Here is a 15,768-nt window from a genome sequence, read left to right on the forward strand (position 1 = left end):
GGTCTCTCCCGTTGCAGAGCACAGGCTCCGGACGCACAGGCTCAGCGGCCATGGCTTACGGGCCCAGCCGCTCCGCGGCACGCGGGATCTTCCCGGCCCGGGGCACGAACCCGTGTCCCCTGCATCGGCAGGCGGACTCCCAACCACTGCGCCACCAGGGAAGCCCAAGACATGATTCTTGACCTTTCGGAGTTCAGTGCATCCATGGGGAAGATACTCGTTAAATAGACCATTGCAACACAATCTAGGAAAGCAGAGGAGGGAAGCTGAACCTGGCCAGGTAGAGGCAAATAGACCGGGTCTCTGGGAGGGGGAGAAGCCAGAGCCCACTGGAAAGGGAGGGGAATTATCTCGGGGAAGAGGAAGGGCTTCCTGGGAGAAGAGCCGCCCTGTGCAAAGGCCTGGAGGGTGAAACTGCGCCCTCGTTCCAGTTGGTTTGAGCCCAACTTGTTGACGGAAGGGTTGGCAGCAGAGTGAAACAAAATGTAGTTAGTTTCACCTTCCTGTCTGTGGTCGGAAACACCCCTGCTGGGCTTCTGCTTGCCCCTCTAGGGGCCAGGAATGGTCCTCTACGCAATGGGGAGTCTCCAGGTGAGAAGGAAGAGTTGGGTTGCCCCACCTGAGGTATGGATCCTGGCTCACCCTCCCCCCGCTGGAGATGCCAAATCCAGCCCGAGAGCGGCCACAGGGCCCACACCTTGCCAGAATTTAGGATGCTGATGATCATGGCACTCTGATTCTCAAGTGAGCGTGACAGGCTTTGGGAGAGGCTCTGGTGATCCCAAGATCGTGGGCTGTCACATGGATCCCAGTGCCTGCAGCTGCAGATAGAGTCATCAACCTTCCAGGAAATGGACGACCAGGCTACTCAGGTTTCACTTAAACTGGATGAGTCAACCTTCAAAGAACCAGAAAAGAGGAGGAAACAAGTGTGAACTGTAGGCATGCAAATTCCCAGCTATAAACAAGGCACAGAAAGGTTGGTTGGGAAAAGCACTATTTTTAGCAAAGAAAATAGAAATGAAGAGGTCTTTAAAAACGTAATAATTCAATCATATTCATTAATCCCTCTGAGGGCCAGGTATTTTGCTAGGAGCCGGGGATAAAAGGATGAGTATGATTTGGCTCTGATCCAGGGGGATTCTCGGTAGCTAAGACTGATATGTAAATAAAAAGTTGTAATACTGCGTATCAAAGGATCTACTAGGGAGATTTTTTTTTTAAAGTGTGATAGGAGCATAGAAGATGGAGTAATTAATTAACTCCTGGGGACTGGGAAGAGAGGAGGTGACACAACACAGAGGGGTTGGGGGTAGGGGAGAACCACTTCTTTTTTTTTCCATTGAAACACATATAATTGCCAATGTCAACCCTATTTGACATAAGAAAGGTCAATTTCATATGGTTTAACCTAACAGTAAGAGCAGGAATAGGATAGAGGTTTCATCCCATCCACCGACACTGATCTAATGATAGTAACTGCCTAGAAACTGTGTTAAGAATGATCCTGAGGATTCCAGGCTAATGGGAAAGGACACTATTGAAATTGATGAGTGGTTTCTCCTGGTTAAGGAATGGGTGGATAGTGGTATAATTTGAACATAGTTGCCATCCTTAAATTCTAAGGAGGTTTATAAAGCAAAGGCACGGAAGTCTGAGAAATACGGGACGTCACAATGGTTATAGACAGTTCATGGTTGTTGGAGTGTCTATGTTGGGGGGCAGATCAAAGACTCAGTTTGGGAGACTCATTAGAAAGCTCAGTCCATACTATATCACAAAGTGCCTCTTTAAAAAAAAATGATTGGAGTATAGTTGATTTACAATGTTGTATTACTTTCTGCTGTATAGCAAAATGATTCAGTTATACATATACATGTATCCACTCTTTTTTAGATTCTTTTCCCATATAGGTTATCACAAAGTGCCTTGAATGACCTTGTAAACACTCCTGGTACTGCTGCTTGTACCCTATTATCTAATTGACTGACTTTTTAAAACAAACACACATTACCGACCCCCACCCAGAAAACACATGGAGGTTACAGTGTTCTTCTCTGCCGCTTTGGTTTTGTTTAATTCAAAGCTTTCTTGTAAGAAAAGGTCACAAAGTACTAACAGAACATACAATAAGTACTTTGCACATTAAATTGGAGGATGTTTTCAGGTAAAATAAAAACCAAGTCCTGTGATGGTATGGATTTTATTTTACAAAGGTCAGAATCATTGCATAAAGACTTTTTTTTTTGCTACAAAGAGGACATCCAAAGTTATTTCAGTCTATTTTCTCAGAATCCACAGCATAAGAAAATTAGGAGAGCATCGTTATGCACTTCCAGGATTTAGTTTTCTAGAGAGAATCTGTGTTGTGTCCCAGTGGGATTCACTAAATTACAGAGCATAGTATTGAAAATTGACCCCAAGGTTTTTAACTGCACAATACTGAAATGCCTTTCTGGATATGTTTTTGCTACAGTTATGTTTTTCTTTGGAAACCTAGGCACCCCAAGAAACTTCAGATCTCGTTTTTAAAGTGGTTTTTAACCAGGGAGCTTTCTCATGATCCGCCTGCCTGGGTCCCCTTCTCCCCAGAATATTCTGATCTGGTAGCTTTCTGTATATCCTATAGAAATATTAGTTTCTTCTAAGATTTCTAGCACTGAGCACAAGCTTACAGGCAGCCCCTGCAAAATCAGGAGTTTCCCTGATAAAGCAGAATAGAGGCTAGGACAAGTCTTTTCTCGGAGATATCCTGCCTCCTGTGGGTTGATCTTGGACCCTGTGCCCCATGATCTGGGTGTGTTTAGTTTGTTTGCTCTTAATCCCTATACTATGCCAGTTTCCTGCCAGAACTGGAAAAACCTACTAAATAGAAATTAGAACATGTGAAGTCTCATCTTACATGTTACAATAAATTATATTTAAATCAAGTAGAAAGAAGAAAGAGCTATCAGTTTAGCAAAGGTTGATGTGACTCAGGCCCATCCAGACTCTCAGTATATTGACTATCAGAGAGGGTTAGTTAATTTCACTCTTCTATCCAGGCTTTTGTGGGAGGAGGAGAAAGAGGGGGCTCGTCTCCAGCTATAAGCGTGGCATAGCAGGTTAAATGTGAGAACAGTCAGGGGGGATCCCTTCAGATAGAACTTCTGTCCATGGAATACTTCTCCTTGTCAAAGATGGGATGGAATTGGCCGACCTCGTGTTGTGGGAAGGGTGGGGTGCCTTAGGGATTTTAACAGAGTCTTTGTTTTGCCTGGACGTAATGTACAGAATCTAGAGGAACACAGGGTGGAATTTGAGGAAACCTTTTTAGTCCCCCTCATGTGACTCCTCTGTTTTGGCTCAATACCTGAAGGATGGTAGTCCTGGAGACCCCCTTTGGAACTGCATCTGGTTTTGAAGTTCAGAAAAGATTCCTGTCTCTTAATGCTGTTGTATGGCAGCCCCACTCTATTTGGCAAACCTCTCTCTCACTCTAGAGGTTCTAACTCCCTTTTGTTGACATTGGGAAAGATACCAAAGGATTGCAGAGCCCCTCCCAAGGGCAAGTCTTCAAGGATGTAGGTGAGTTGACTGGAAGTCAGGGCTACTTCTCCCAGGAGATTGCTTCACAGCGGCTGTGATGACCGGAGAAAGCAGAAACAAATGGGGGTGGCTGACCTTGCCCAGCCAGGGAAGGGAACAGAAACCATAGGAGCCCATTTCCATCATCAGTAACACGCTTACAAGTCCTCAAAGGTCTCTCTCATTCTTCTCAAACTCTTTGAGCTTGAGCTTCGCGGCAGCAGGAGAACAGAACTGATACCCTGAAGATTCCCTAACCTGGTCATCTTTGGAGTGGGTATTATTCACAAGATGTCATAGACTGAGGAGATATCTCAGGATTCCACCACTCTTCCCTGCTATAACACTCCATTTTGCAAGGATAAGCCTGAGACCGTTTGCTTTAAATCAGGGAGAGGAGTGTCATCACTACAGTGCAGCCATGGTCTGCAGGCTTAGGAAGCAGCCTCTCCTGCTGGAAGGCAGAGAGCTTTAGGGAAGAAACTGGAAACGCAGAAGCCAAAAGTGGTCTCACCCGAGTCCAGTATGGGTCCAGGGTGGGTCCCAGGGGTGGCCAAGTTGCTTTAATATTTTCCCTGCCTTATTTCTGTTCTTCCTCTGAAGAACTGTTTCAGAAAAACTAAAATGGGGGAGAGGAAAAGTTTTCTTTAAACATATCGATGCATGCGCTTACCATTTATTCAGTGATTATTACATGCCAGCCCCTGTGTTGGGCACCTCTCCAGTAATACGATTCATAACCCTTCCTGGTGATAGGTATATTCACCCCCATTTTCCAGATGAGAATCCCGAGGCACAGAGAGGTACAGTGACTTATCAAGATCACACAGCTAAGTAATATCTGAGTCAAGCTTGTTGTCCAGTTCTCTGTGATATTTGTAAAGCTCCCTTTTGATTATGCCATGCTGCCTGCATTCCTGATCTGAAACCAGACCCCACTACCCAAACCCCATGTGAAAAAGAATGACATGTGCGTGGTGGGCTGGGCGGGTGGGCTCCTACCAATCCCCTTTGGCCAAGGCAGGGGGCTTCCCTGGGTGTCCCCATCCTGCGCTCGGGCGTGTGGCTGTGTTTTCATTTCTCTGCCTTTCTCGTTTGCATTGCCATGATCTCCCAGGTGTAGTGTGCCTGTCCCCCAACCAGATACCATCTCTCTCTCTCTCTTCCGTAGGCACCGTGCTGTTGTGCCAGGCAAACCAGGAGGGATCTTCCATGTACAGTGCCCCCAGTTCACTTGTATATACCTCCGCAAGTAAGCCCGCTCTCGTGGCTCTTTTTGTTTTGTGACATAAGTCTGAGTCCAATCACCTTCCCTGCCATGTAAGTTCTCTCCCACTCCCTCTGCACCACCCTCCCTTGTTGCTCTCTGTGAGGTGAAGCTGACTCTCATAAGCATGTCTCTGGTTTTCCCTGTTGCCTTAGCATCTAACCCCTCTGCTCGTGTCTGAATCCTCACTTCCCAGCTGTCCCAGCCATTCGCCGTTAGAACCTTTGTCAGGATTGGGGCCAAAGGATGGGACGTGGGGCTTTGGGTTGGGGGCAGGGGGATGGGAGGGGAGGGATATAGTTCATTGCCTTCCTTCTATCACAGCTTTGCAAATGGATGCGAAAATAATTGAAATAACATATGCAGGCCATCCAAGTGACACCCTACCCTAGCAAAAGGTGCTTGGTTGGTGATCTTGGGCACAGTTTTCTCATTGTGGGAAATATTACTAGCCCGTGGCCAGTGACTTGTTTGCAAGGCTGTATTATCCTTTGTGATTCATCTAAGGAGGAAGAAATAAAAGAAAAATGTGGTTCTCTCCCATTTAACTGAAGGGGGGGGGAGAATAATATTTTAAAAAGCACTTTAATAGATAGAGCCATGAATTGCTAGGGAGAGGAGACCAAAAATAAATATGGAACAGAGATCACAGTGTTGGCACGGAAAAAAGTCAAGGATTTCTCTGCCTGGGATGGATCGTCTGGAGTGGAGAATGCCCCACCCCCACCCCAATTCCCAGAGCAGGTTGCAGAATTACAAGTTCTAGCTGAGTCCACCATGGTTCTCCAGCTGGTTTGCCCCGCCTCAAAGTCCCCTGGCGCAGCCGAGACCTTACCCTCTATTTCATACAGTGCGTCTACCCCCCGGAGAATTCCCATAACTGCCAAATGGGTCCTCATTGGGATTGGTGATCAAAAGTGAGTCCGGGGGCCAGAGGGAAGGTGGGCTGCTTCTGAGATCAGCTAGAGGAAGGGGCAGGTGGAGAGCAGAGGCAACAGCCTCAGGGCAGTTAAAAGGATGAGAGACAAGAGGGGACTCTTCACCATGTACCAAGATCTAGCATCTCAATTCCCAAAGACTGAGACAAATCAAACTTCGCTGCAGGGGCAAAGGTTAGAAGCAGTCACAGGGCAGCCAAAAACATCATGGTTATGAGAAAGCCGAGGGTCTCTGAAGTCATCGGGTCATGGGCGTAGCCAGTTGTTTCTCCCAAACAAAGTTTAATCTTTAGCAGAAGCTTTGACATTCCTTAAATGCAAAGGTATTTTTCCGTGTCCCCAAGACGCCAAAATCTAACCATACTGGCGAGAAATGGTTCTTTCTGAATTTATGAATGTTGTCCCATTTGGGCCAGTGTAAATTATTTGCATGTGTCTCCTAGAACTAGAAAGCTACCGCACATTTTCACAGGCTCAACCTTGTTTAATCCTCAAAATCTGCACCAGGTAGGTATCATAATGTTTGCTTTACAGCTGAGGAAATGGAGGGCAATGAGAAGTGGAATGATTCATCCAGGATCACACAGCCAGGATATGGTAGATTTGTTTTTTGAACTTGGTGAGATTAATCAACTTTTGTCTGCTTTTCTGGCTCTGTTTGACTCTAAATCTCATCATCTCTCCATTGTAAATACCTGTCCCTCCTTCTCCATAAATGTTATTTTCCGTAGGAGAGAGGGTGACCCAAACTCACCATAGTCCCAGGGTATTATTTGGGGTTTTCTCTAACATTGTTGTCCTACAGAACTGTATAGAATGAAGTGTTTTATATCTGCACAGTTCAGTACACATGCTCGTGGGACCGAGGCACAGAATTTTTAATTTCATTTAGTTTTACTTAATGTTACTCTAATTAGCCACCTGGGGCTGATGGCTACCACCTTGGACAGCGTGGCTCTCTACGGTTATAATGCTGTATGTATATTTCACTTTTCTTTATAGAAGTGAACAAAACAGATTAACTCCAAAAAAGGGCTAGTTTGGATTGGTATAGCTATTCTAAAGTGACTTGGGAGAAATGTGTCATAAATGTCAAGCATGGAAATATGTCACAAATTCTCCAAGTTAAAATAGGTAGAGCATACAGAGAAAATAAAGTCACCTAAAGCAGGGATCAGCAAACCACAGCCCAAAGGCCAAATCCAGCCCCCAGCCTGTTTTTGTAACACTGGTGAGCTAAGAATGGCTTCTTAGATTTTTCAAAGGACTAAAAAACAAAACAAAGGCAAAAAGTAATATGTGACAGACGTGGGTGGCCCACAAAAGCCTAAAATACTGACATTCTGGCTCTTTACAGAAAAAGTGTGCTGATCTCTGATTTAAAAGGTCCATTTTATTATTACAAACCCAAAAGGGCAACATCATATCACTCTTTATAATTAGACTTCTCTTCTTGAGTTTCAAAGTTAAAATTTATAATAATTAGAGAAACTGTGTCATGTGTCCAACACCCTTCATTTTTTTTTTCAACACCCTTCATTTTTAAATTGTACAATCCATCATATTACCTACAGTTTTCATCCTACTATTTTCACTTATTATCATGTCATATGTACTTTATGAAAATATGTTAATGGCCTCATAATAACCTATCGTTTAATGATATTATATTTTAATCTATCCACCCACTGCGTTGTTGGGTACTTAGGTTGATAGCAATTTTTCAGAAATATTCAGGAAAATAAATGTCCTTGTGTACACTTTGTATATAATAGTTTTAAGGAAAACGAATAAACAGCTAATCCTACTACCCCATAACAAAGCAAAACAAAAGCTAGTTTCTTGCAATAAGGATCTTCGCTTGTCAATTCCTTAAGCAACAGTATTCAGATTGACAAGCTCAATTGGTATTTTGTAAGGACAGCCGACCCTGAGACCCCTCCGGCTCCTCTTGGGTTCCCAGGGGTGTGAGATCGGTTCCATCCCGAGGCAACGGTGCTGAGTGTAAAGATGATCCATCCCTACCTAAGACCCATCGCTAAGGTTTCCTTTCTGCTCTAGTTCTCAGGGTCAGCAATGCCTTTTGTCTGCAGTTAGCTGGCTTCTTTGGAGCGCTCACTTATATTTTCTCTTCCAGATTAAGGTGTATATCCTAGTACAAAGTCACACCGTATTGTCTATAAATAATTCAGCCAGAAAGTAAAGGTTCATTTTTACACGCGCGCACACACACACACACACACACACACACGCGCGCGCGCACACACACACACACAAAATCTGGGGACCAACATACGGTCACCTAAGATTCTTTTCCTTTCTCCAGGCCTGATATACACAGGGCTGAGAGCCACGTGCCTTGTCTTGGAAGTCTGCATGGCATGGCCTCTTTTTCTCTAAGAATCCAGCCTTCTTCCCCAAAGCTGAGGCTCCCTTACGTCTCAGCAATTTTTTTAGGCTACACCAGTGTTTCAACTTGAAAATGCATGTGTTTCTCATTTTTATCTAACAGTCGCGCTCCAGAAGCCAGGTGTGTGTAAATTACACCTTTGTCAATGGGATCCTATGTGTTTACGGACTTTCAGGATTAATCCTGAGTTTGTGCTTTTTTCCATGGATCTTTAGCTGGCCTTGGATGTTTTTGACTTAAATTGCCCCTCTGCCCAGCAGAATAGCTAATCATCTGTAAATAACACCCTTAAGTGCAGTAGCAGAGATGGTTTTTAAAGGAACCCTGCTGAATTAGTCTGTAATGAAAATAATTCCTACTGAAGTTAACTGTTTTTTAAGATGCATTTTTGCATAATGGCTTTTTCCCCCTTTAAGTGAATCATCCTCATAACATGATCCAGAACATGAAAGTATTAAGAGAAAGATTTTCACTCAGAGCTCAATATCAATACAACCGAATCCCATAGATTTTTCCCATCACATTCCCACTGAGTCCAGTATTTCCTCCTTTTCCCCAAACTTTACCCTCATGTGAAACCCCAGTTCAAGTTGTGTCCCAGAATATCCTCTTACGTGTCCTAATAAACCACTTCCATCCATAGTGTATCAGATTTAAATGAAGTCTGATCAAAACTCTGGAGAATTAGGCAAGATCACCTTGGACCAAAAAATTTAATATTAATATTTTGTCTAAAAAATATTAACATTTAATCAACTAAGTTAAACTAATTAAATTATTTTATCAATTTTCAAATAACTGTAATTAATTAATTAACATTGTGTTTTGCTTTGAGTAGCAAACAATGTAGCCCCTCAACAGAGATGTTTGGTGAAAGTGGGGTCAGGGCTGGGGACCTGCTCAGTGCCCACTCCTTCCTAGGGCCAGGGGTCTGGAGGCTCCTTCTGTCAGGGGAAGGGCACCAGCTATATTATTGTCTGCACTGTTTGCATATATCAAGTGGTTGCTTATATCAAAAAGGCTTCAGGCTGAGAGTTCATTAGTCTTTTCCAGATAATCCAAAGTAATGGTAAATTTAGATAAATGTAAATTTGAGTAGATGTATTAAATATTAACAAAATCAAATATACTGACAGCAGATTATTTCTCTGTTAAACAATTATACACTTGAGAAAAATTTGAGATAGTTCATATATAACAAATCTGATCCAAGAAAATGCCTGAATCTGAAATCATGGTAGTGTTCAACTAATTGAAAATCCTCCCTGCAAATCAAGCACTAACATTTGTGAGTAGTGAATTCCTCCCTCTTCTAAAGTTCCTCAGGTTATTATTCGACAGATCTTGGGAGCTCTTAAATTTATTTTCTTTTGGTTTAGTGCATCTTCAGGTGTCCTTAAACCTGACCTAAAAAAAAAAAACAGCTTAAGGCAGAAATAGGAAGGTGAAGAGCATATCACCTTTCTTCACCTTTCTTCCCAATTAAGAGATTACCTCCATTTTACTTAGTTAAAATATCAAGAGGTAAATCATTGGTTCCATGAATGGGAGCACCCACTTCCAATTTGGATTAGCAAAGCCAGCTCTCACCAATCCCTATTTCCATATGGAGTAGTGTCCAGAAATAGGTAAATGCTACCAGCTTTATTTTGTTGTCTTTACAGTTTAATGAATAGATTTTAAATTACAAAAGTAGCACGTACTCACTGTAATGAGGGAAGCAGACACACACACACACACACACACACACACACACACACATCTGTATGGAATGTAGTAATATCCCCCAACTTATCCGCAGACACACGCCTTTCAAGTTATCCATATTGACTCCCTGGTAAGTATCTTTTCACATTTTGTCCATAACAATACAGGGAAGGACATACACACATGAAATGCGGGCTGTGAGCAGTTTGTTTTTATACAGAGGGGAGCAGTAGCATCCATATTATGTGCACATTACACATGTTGATCACATTTTGTTTCACTTAATAACACATTTTCACTATTTCCTATTAAGCCTTTTTGATAATTTCATGCTCTTCCATGGTGTGGATGGTCCAGAGTTCATGCAACCATCTCTGTCCACAGACATTCAAACTCCTTCTTTTTCAGCCTCTCCCTAAAGGCTGCAACAAACATCATTACATACACTCTGACATACACTCTGACATACCCGTGTTCCGAATGACACATCGAGGTTCCCAAACACAGGATTGTTAGCCCCTCCCACATTCCTGCCAGCACCTGCATAGTTTGCTCTTTTTTAATTTTGCAAACCAGGTGGGTGAAAAATAGCATCTAGTTTGCTCTAGTTGCCTTTGCCTTTCATTTAGTGAGGAATATCATCTTTCACATAGTTAATTGTCATTTGGACGTTACCTCTTGTGGATTTCCAATACACATCTGCCCGTTTCTCTTCCAAGTTTTTCTCATTTTATTTTTTAATTCACATCGAGAGGAAATTATTCATGAGGGACATTATCTATGAATACCATAGATGTTACAAACGTAATTCCTGTGTTGGCCATTTAATTCTGCTTCCATTCCACTCTACATTTTTAATAGTATAGGTAAATGTATCTGTCCTTCCTTTTGTTACCAGCTTTAGACATAATTTTAAATGACAGAATCCCTGCCAGGGGCAAGTTTTATTTAGCACCGTATAGTTTTCTCGGCCTCTGTAACAAAATACCATAGGTTGGGCAGACGAAACAACAGAAATTTATTTCTCGCGGTTCTGGAGACTGAAAGTCTGAGATCAGGGTGCCAGCATGGTCAGTTCTGATGAGAACTTTCTTCCTGGCTCATAGATGGTTGCCTCACATGGCAGAGACAGCAAGCTTTCAGGTATCTCTTCTTTTAAGACCACTAATCCCTTCATGAGGGCCCCACCCTCAAGACCTCATCTAAACTTAATCACTTCCCAAAGGTCCCCATCTTCAAATACCATCACAATGGGAGTTAGGGCATCATCTTGTGAATTTGGGGGAGACACAGTTCAGTCCATAGCAAGTCCCTTGACACACAGGTGCCACTTTTATTTGTCAAGGGCCAGAAAAACATTTTCCAACAGAAATTTCTATATGGTCCCATATGCTTATCCATGCAAACAGGTGTATTTTTACACACTTCCATGGAAGCCATGGCTGAACTTTTAGATCCATGTAAGGTCAAATCGTAAATTAAAAGCAAGATGACTGTTAATTCCCCCTGGATATTTTCACCCCTGACTACAGAAAAAAAAATCTGATATCCCAGGCAAATGCTCAAGAACCTAAATGTTATCAAAATGCAAAAGCATCTTCTCCTTGATTAACTTTTATGAAACTCAAGGGCAACTGTAGTGGCAAAGTTTTAAGTGATGTATTGATTGCAGATTTTATGGAAGTAATTGTGTGGAATTCATAAAACAATGATTTAAGTGGCAGAAACATACATAAATCAGGCCTGCCCTGTTCTACTTTTAGGTAATTGATAGAATTTCCATTGCTTTCTGTAATTAAAGTAACAGCCTAAATTAATTGATGGCTTCCTCTTTCTTCTGCCCAACACAGAAAATGTCAGTAGGTGGAGTTCAGTCAATAGAAGGTGCACGAACAGGTCATTGTGTTACTGATACATTGATTTAAAGAACTGTGCCCTTTTTTGTCTCTCTTCTGGTAACTCAAACTTCGTGGTGGCCTCCGAGAGGCTTTTTCTAATATTTTTCTGGAGGAATCGCTTAAAAGAATAAGAATCAGTGCTGGGGCAAGGCAAGTGAGGCACTCACTTCAGACAAAATTTAAAGAGGCACCAAAAAACTCAGTCATCAAGATAAGTAACATTTTGACGCAATACAGTAATTCCCCTACACACGAACCTTCAAGTTTCGAACTTTCAAAGATGCAAACGTGCCTTCGCATGTCCAGTTACGTAACTTAGTTCATGTGTCTGGCGTACATTGTCACATGCGTGCATCGTCTACAAGTGGTTGTGCTTTTGTGTACTTTACTGTACAGTACTGTGTAGCATACAGTAGTACAGTATCTTTATTTCAAGCCCAGGATGTCTGGAGCAAGAGTAAAAGCAGTGGCATATAGCCGATTGTGTGCGTTGGGTATCTAGGTTAATTTTGTTGGACTTACGAACAAATTGGACTTACAAACTCGCCCTCAGAACAGAACCCATTCGTATGTAGGGGACTTACTGTATTTTTTTTTTTAAATGGAAATGAATGGAAAAAGATCCATGATCAACAAAATATCAAAATTTTCCATCAAGATGAATATTATTCATTTTTCTTTTGCTGTAGGATCCAGTATGGCTCAGCCCAGCACTTCTTTATTTAAATTTTGAGAGTCTGTTCATCATGGATTTTTTTAATAATCATTTTAACTTTTAAAAAAATTGCATTAAAATATGATTTATCCTAATCCTGGGGGTTTTGGTTCCCTCTCCCCCTTACATTTTATGCCCAAGGTGAGGCCTAGTTCCAGCCCTGAAATAATAAAAAAATTAAGTAATCATAATGATAATAATAAGCAATGGTTTTTGAGCACTTACTATACGTTAAGCATTCTGCTAAGCCCTTCACATGAATGTTCGCACTTACTCCTCACAAGAAAACTATGAAATAGGCATTATTATTATCATGCCCCCTTTTCACATGAGGAAATTTAGTCTTCAAGGGATTGAAGAACTGGCCACGGTCACTCAGCTGGATCAACTTTGAACCAGCCTAACTGAATCCTGAGCCTTCCATCTTTACTAGTCTCTAAACGTACACACCAGAAGCTCCTTGCTCTGCTCCTGGAAAAGTCTGAGCAGAGAGAGGTCAGGTGGACCCTCTAGGCAGCTGTCCGGTCTCTGCATTCAAGTCCCAACGTTGTGCTTACTCCTTTCCATCCCAAGATCTCTGGAGAGTCCTTTTTCCCCCTGTCTGATCTGTCTGGCCAGGGGGTTGGCCCAGCTGTTCTTTGAAAAGCCAGATAGTCAATATTTCCAGTCCTATGTCCCACCTGGTCTCCACTGCAACTACTCAACTCTGTCCTTATAGCTTGAAAGTAGCCACAGACAATACATAAATGAATAGGTGTGGCTGGACTTCCCCTAACAGTTTATTTACACAAGCAGTCTTTGTGCCAGATTTGTTTACCAACCCCTTTGTCAGGCCATTATTCTCCTTTAAAGGGCAAGACACAGGTCAGCTGGCTACCTGGGGTTGGAGGTAAAAGGAGACTTCTTTTTATGTGCGGTGTGGTGTACCTTTTGCATTTTGTGCCATTTTATCATATTTTAAAACAAATAATGTCAGGTAGGGCACATAAAGAGGATACCCTTTTCCTGGTCCATAGTAGAGTAAGATACGTGCATAAATTCAGTCTAGATACAATGGATTGACTTAGCTTTGCTCTCACAATAAACAACAAAGAAACACAGCTGGATTTGGAGCCATGATTTTGGAGCTGCTGGACTTCTCTATGACCTTCCCTTAGTTTCCCTGGGATAAATGGTGCAACTCTGTCCAGGTACCCAGGATCCCTCAACTTCTGCCTATGCTCCTTCTGTTTCCTCCCACACACTTCCAACAAGCCTGGTCCGAAAGGTCCTCCGGACTGCATCCTTCTAATCAGGAATCAGTGGCCGGCTTTTCCCACGTCTATGGCTCAGCATTATGGTGTCAGCATACCTAAGTCCCCTTATCATCATCTCTGAAATAATTCCTTCCAGTCTTTAGTCATTCTACCAGTCCTTTGATGGGGGGAGGGGGGTGAAAATGCATGACTTCATTCAACCAATCTTTATCAAGTTCTTTCTATGCCAGGCACCATTCTACACACTGCAATACCCCATGAACCATACATCCACAAGTCAGCATCTGCAGCGCCCACATTCTTGTGGGCAAGACAGAAAATAGACGGATACATAATGCTGATATTTCAGAATTGCAAACACAGTACTCAGGGGTAGTTGAGAGGCTGCACCCAACAGGAGACTTACCCACTGTCAACACTGCCTTCTGAATACCTCTTGGAAGGTGAACTAAGTATCACTGCTTTCACCATCATTTGGCTCTAGAGACACACTTGGCTACTGAAATCCTATTTCCCTCATTGAGCCCACGGATGGAGAGATTGTGAGGCACTTACTGTGTGCCAGGCTCTGCCTGTTGCCTCGATCATAGCACATGCCTGACTTAACGATCAGTGATTGTCCACAATTGGACACAGCCGTCCAGCTACCCCTACTGATGAATGGACTCCAGGAACCATTCTTTCTGCAGTCCTGAAGCACCATCTCTTTGCTTTGCTTCCTCTGCCCTGTTTTCTGATGGCCCAGCACATCTCTGACTTATTAACAGGTGGTTTTAAGAGTTTTTTTTACTAGCTCTTATGTTAACTTAGTTATTCCATATGGACACCAGTTTTCAGAACAGGTTCAGTTGTATTTTCAGTCCTTGCCTCTACCTCCCCCACCCACCCCTGAGCTGATTAGCTCCTGTACCAACATCTGTGGTTACTCTGCCTGACTCACAGTCACAGACCACTTCGTTTACTGTTGTGTTCTTCCTTCCCTTCTCCCTCCCTCCCTCCCTCCCTCCCTGCTTGCTTGCTTCCTTCCTTCCTATCTTTCTTTCTCTCTTTTTCTTTCTTTCTACCAACTTCAGGAAAATTCTTAAAAAGCAGTAGTTGAACACCCTCAGTTGTTCACAGGGAAGACTCCGCAGAGAAGAAGCCACAATTCAGGCAGCTGCTCTCCCAGCACTTTGGTTATTAATCTCCATGCAGAAGGGGGACTTTTGTCTTTTTCAGATGGGGGTTTTGCTGCTGCAAAAGGCTGCCAATTGCAAAAACTACCATCCCGTGATCTGCCCCCAAACATCTTATTCGTCTTGATATTTCTTGCACAAAAATACATGTGACAGATAAGGAGTCACTGGAGAATGGTTTGCTTTGTGTCAAACAGATATTAAAACAATAAACTATGTTGCCCTGGGATCCCGGCGCATGCACAGCCAGAGAACGAGGCCGAGATGAGATGTTTTTGAAAGGCAGTGAGGCAGTTGTTCTGGGGGAATTCCCTGGAAACCCAAAGTCCTGTGATAGCATTGACAGAAAGTACTTTTTCTTAAGAGGATCCACACACGGCCTGGTGCAGCGCCCACATTCAACTCCACGACCATGACCATGCTCACCTTCCCCCAGCCCTCGGCAGAGGCCAGAGGGAAATTCTTCAATGGGTGAAAAGCTTATTTGAAGAATTTCTTGTTTAAGCACTCATCTGCACTTTATTTGCTTTCTCAAACTAATGTGGCTTTGTTTGTTTTTTACTAATATTTGTTTTTCACTCTTTTTTTAAAACTTTTATTTTTATTAAAGTATAGTTGATTTACAATATTTTAGGTGTACAGCAAAGTGATTCAGTTATATACATATAAACATATATATATCTTCTTTTTAAGATTCAGTTATATATATAATATATAGAATATATGTATTTTCAGATTCACTTATATATTATATATAATATATATATAATATGTATTATTTTTCAGATTCAGTTATATTATATATATATATATATATATATATATATATATATAT

At 42.4% G+C, this 15,768-nt stretch overlaps 1 protein-coding gene across 2 annotated transcripts in view; it reads left to right on the forward strand.

Moving 5' to 3' along the window:
* Window positions 1-15,768, forward strand: part of RBFOX1 (RNA binding fox-1 homolog 1) — a 196,227-nt gene that overhangs the window by 109,274 nt on the left and 71,185 nt on the right. For both annotated transcript variants that reach the window (XM_007469924.1, XM_007469925.1), the window contains one exon: window positions 4,739-4,819. In XM_007469924.1, coding sequence (XP_007469986.1) covers window positions 4,739-4,819 — 81 coding nt within the window. The remainder of the gene's footprint in view (window positions 1-4,738; window positions 4,820-15,768) is intronic.

Source organism: Lipotes vexillifer, unplaced genomic scaffold (genome assembly GCF_000442215.2).
Source record: "Lipotes vexillifer unplaced genomic scaffold, Lipotes_vexillifer_v1.1 scaffold1120, whole genome shotgun sequence".
In the NCBI taxonomy this organism is placed as follows: Eukaryota; Metazoa; Chordata; class Mammalia; order Artiodactyla; family Lipotidae; genus Lipotes; species Lipotes vexillifer.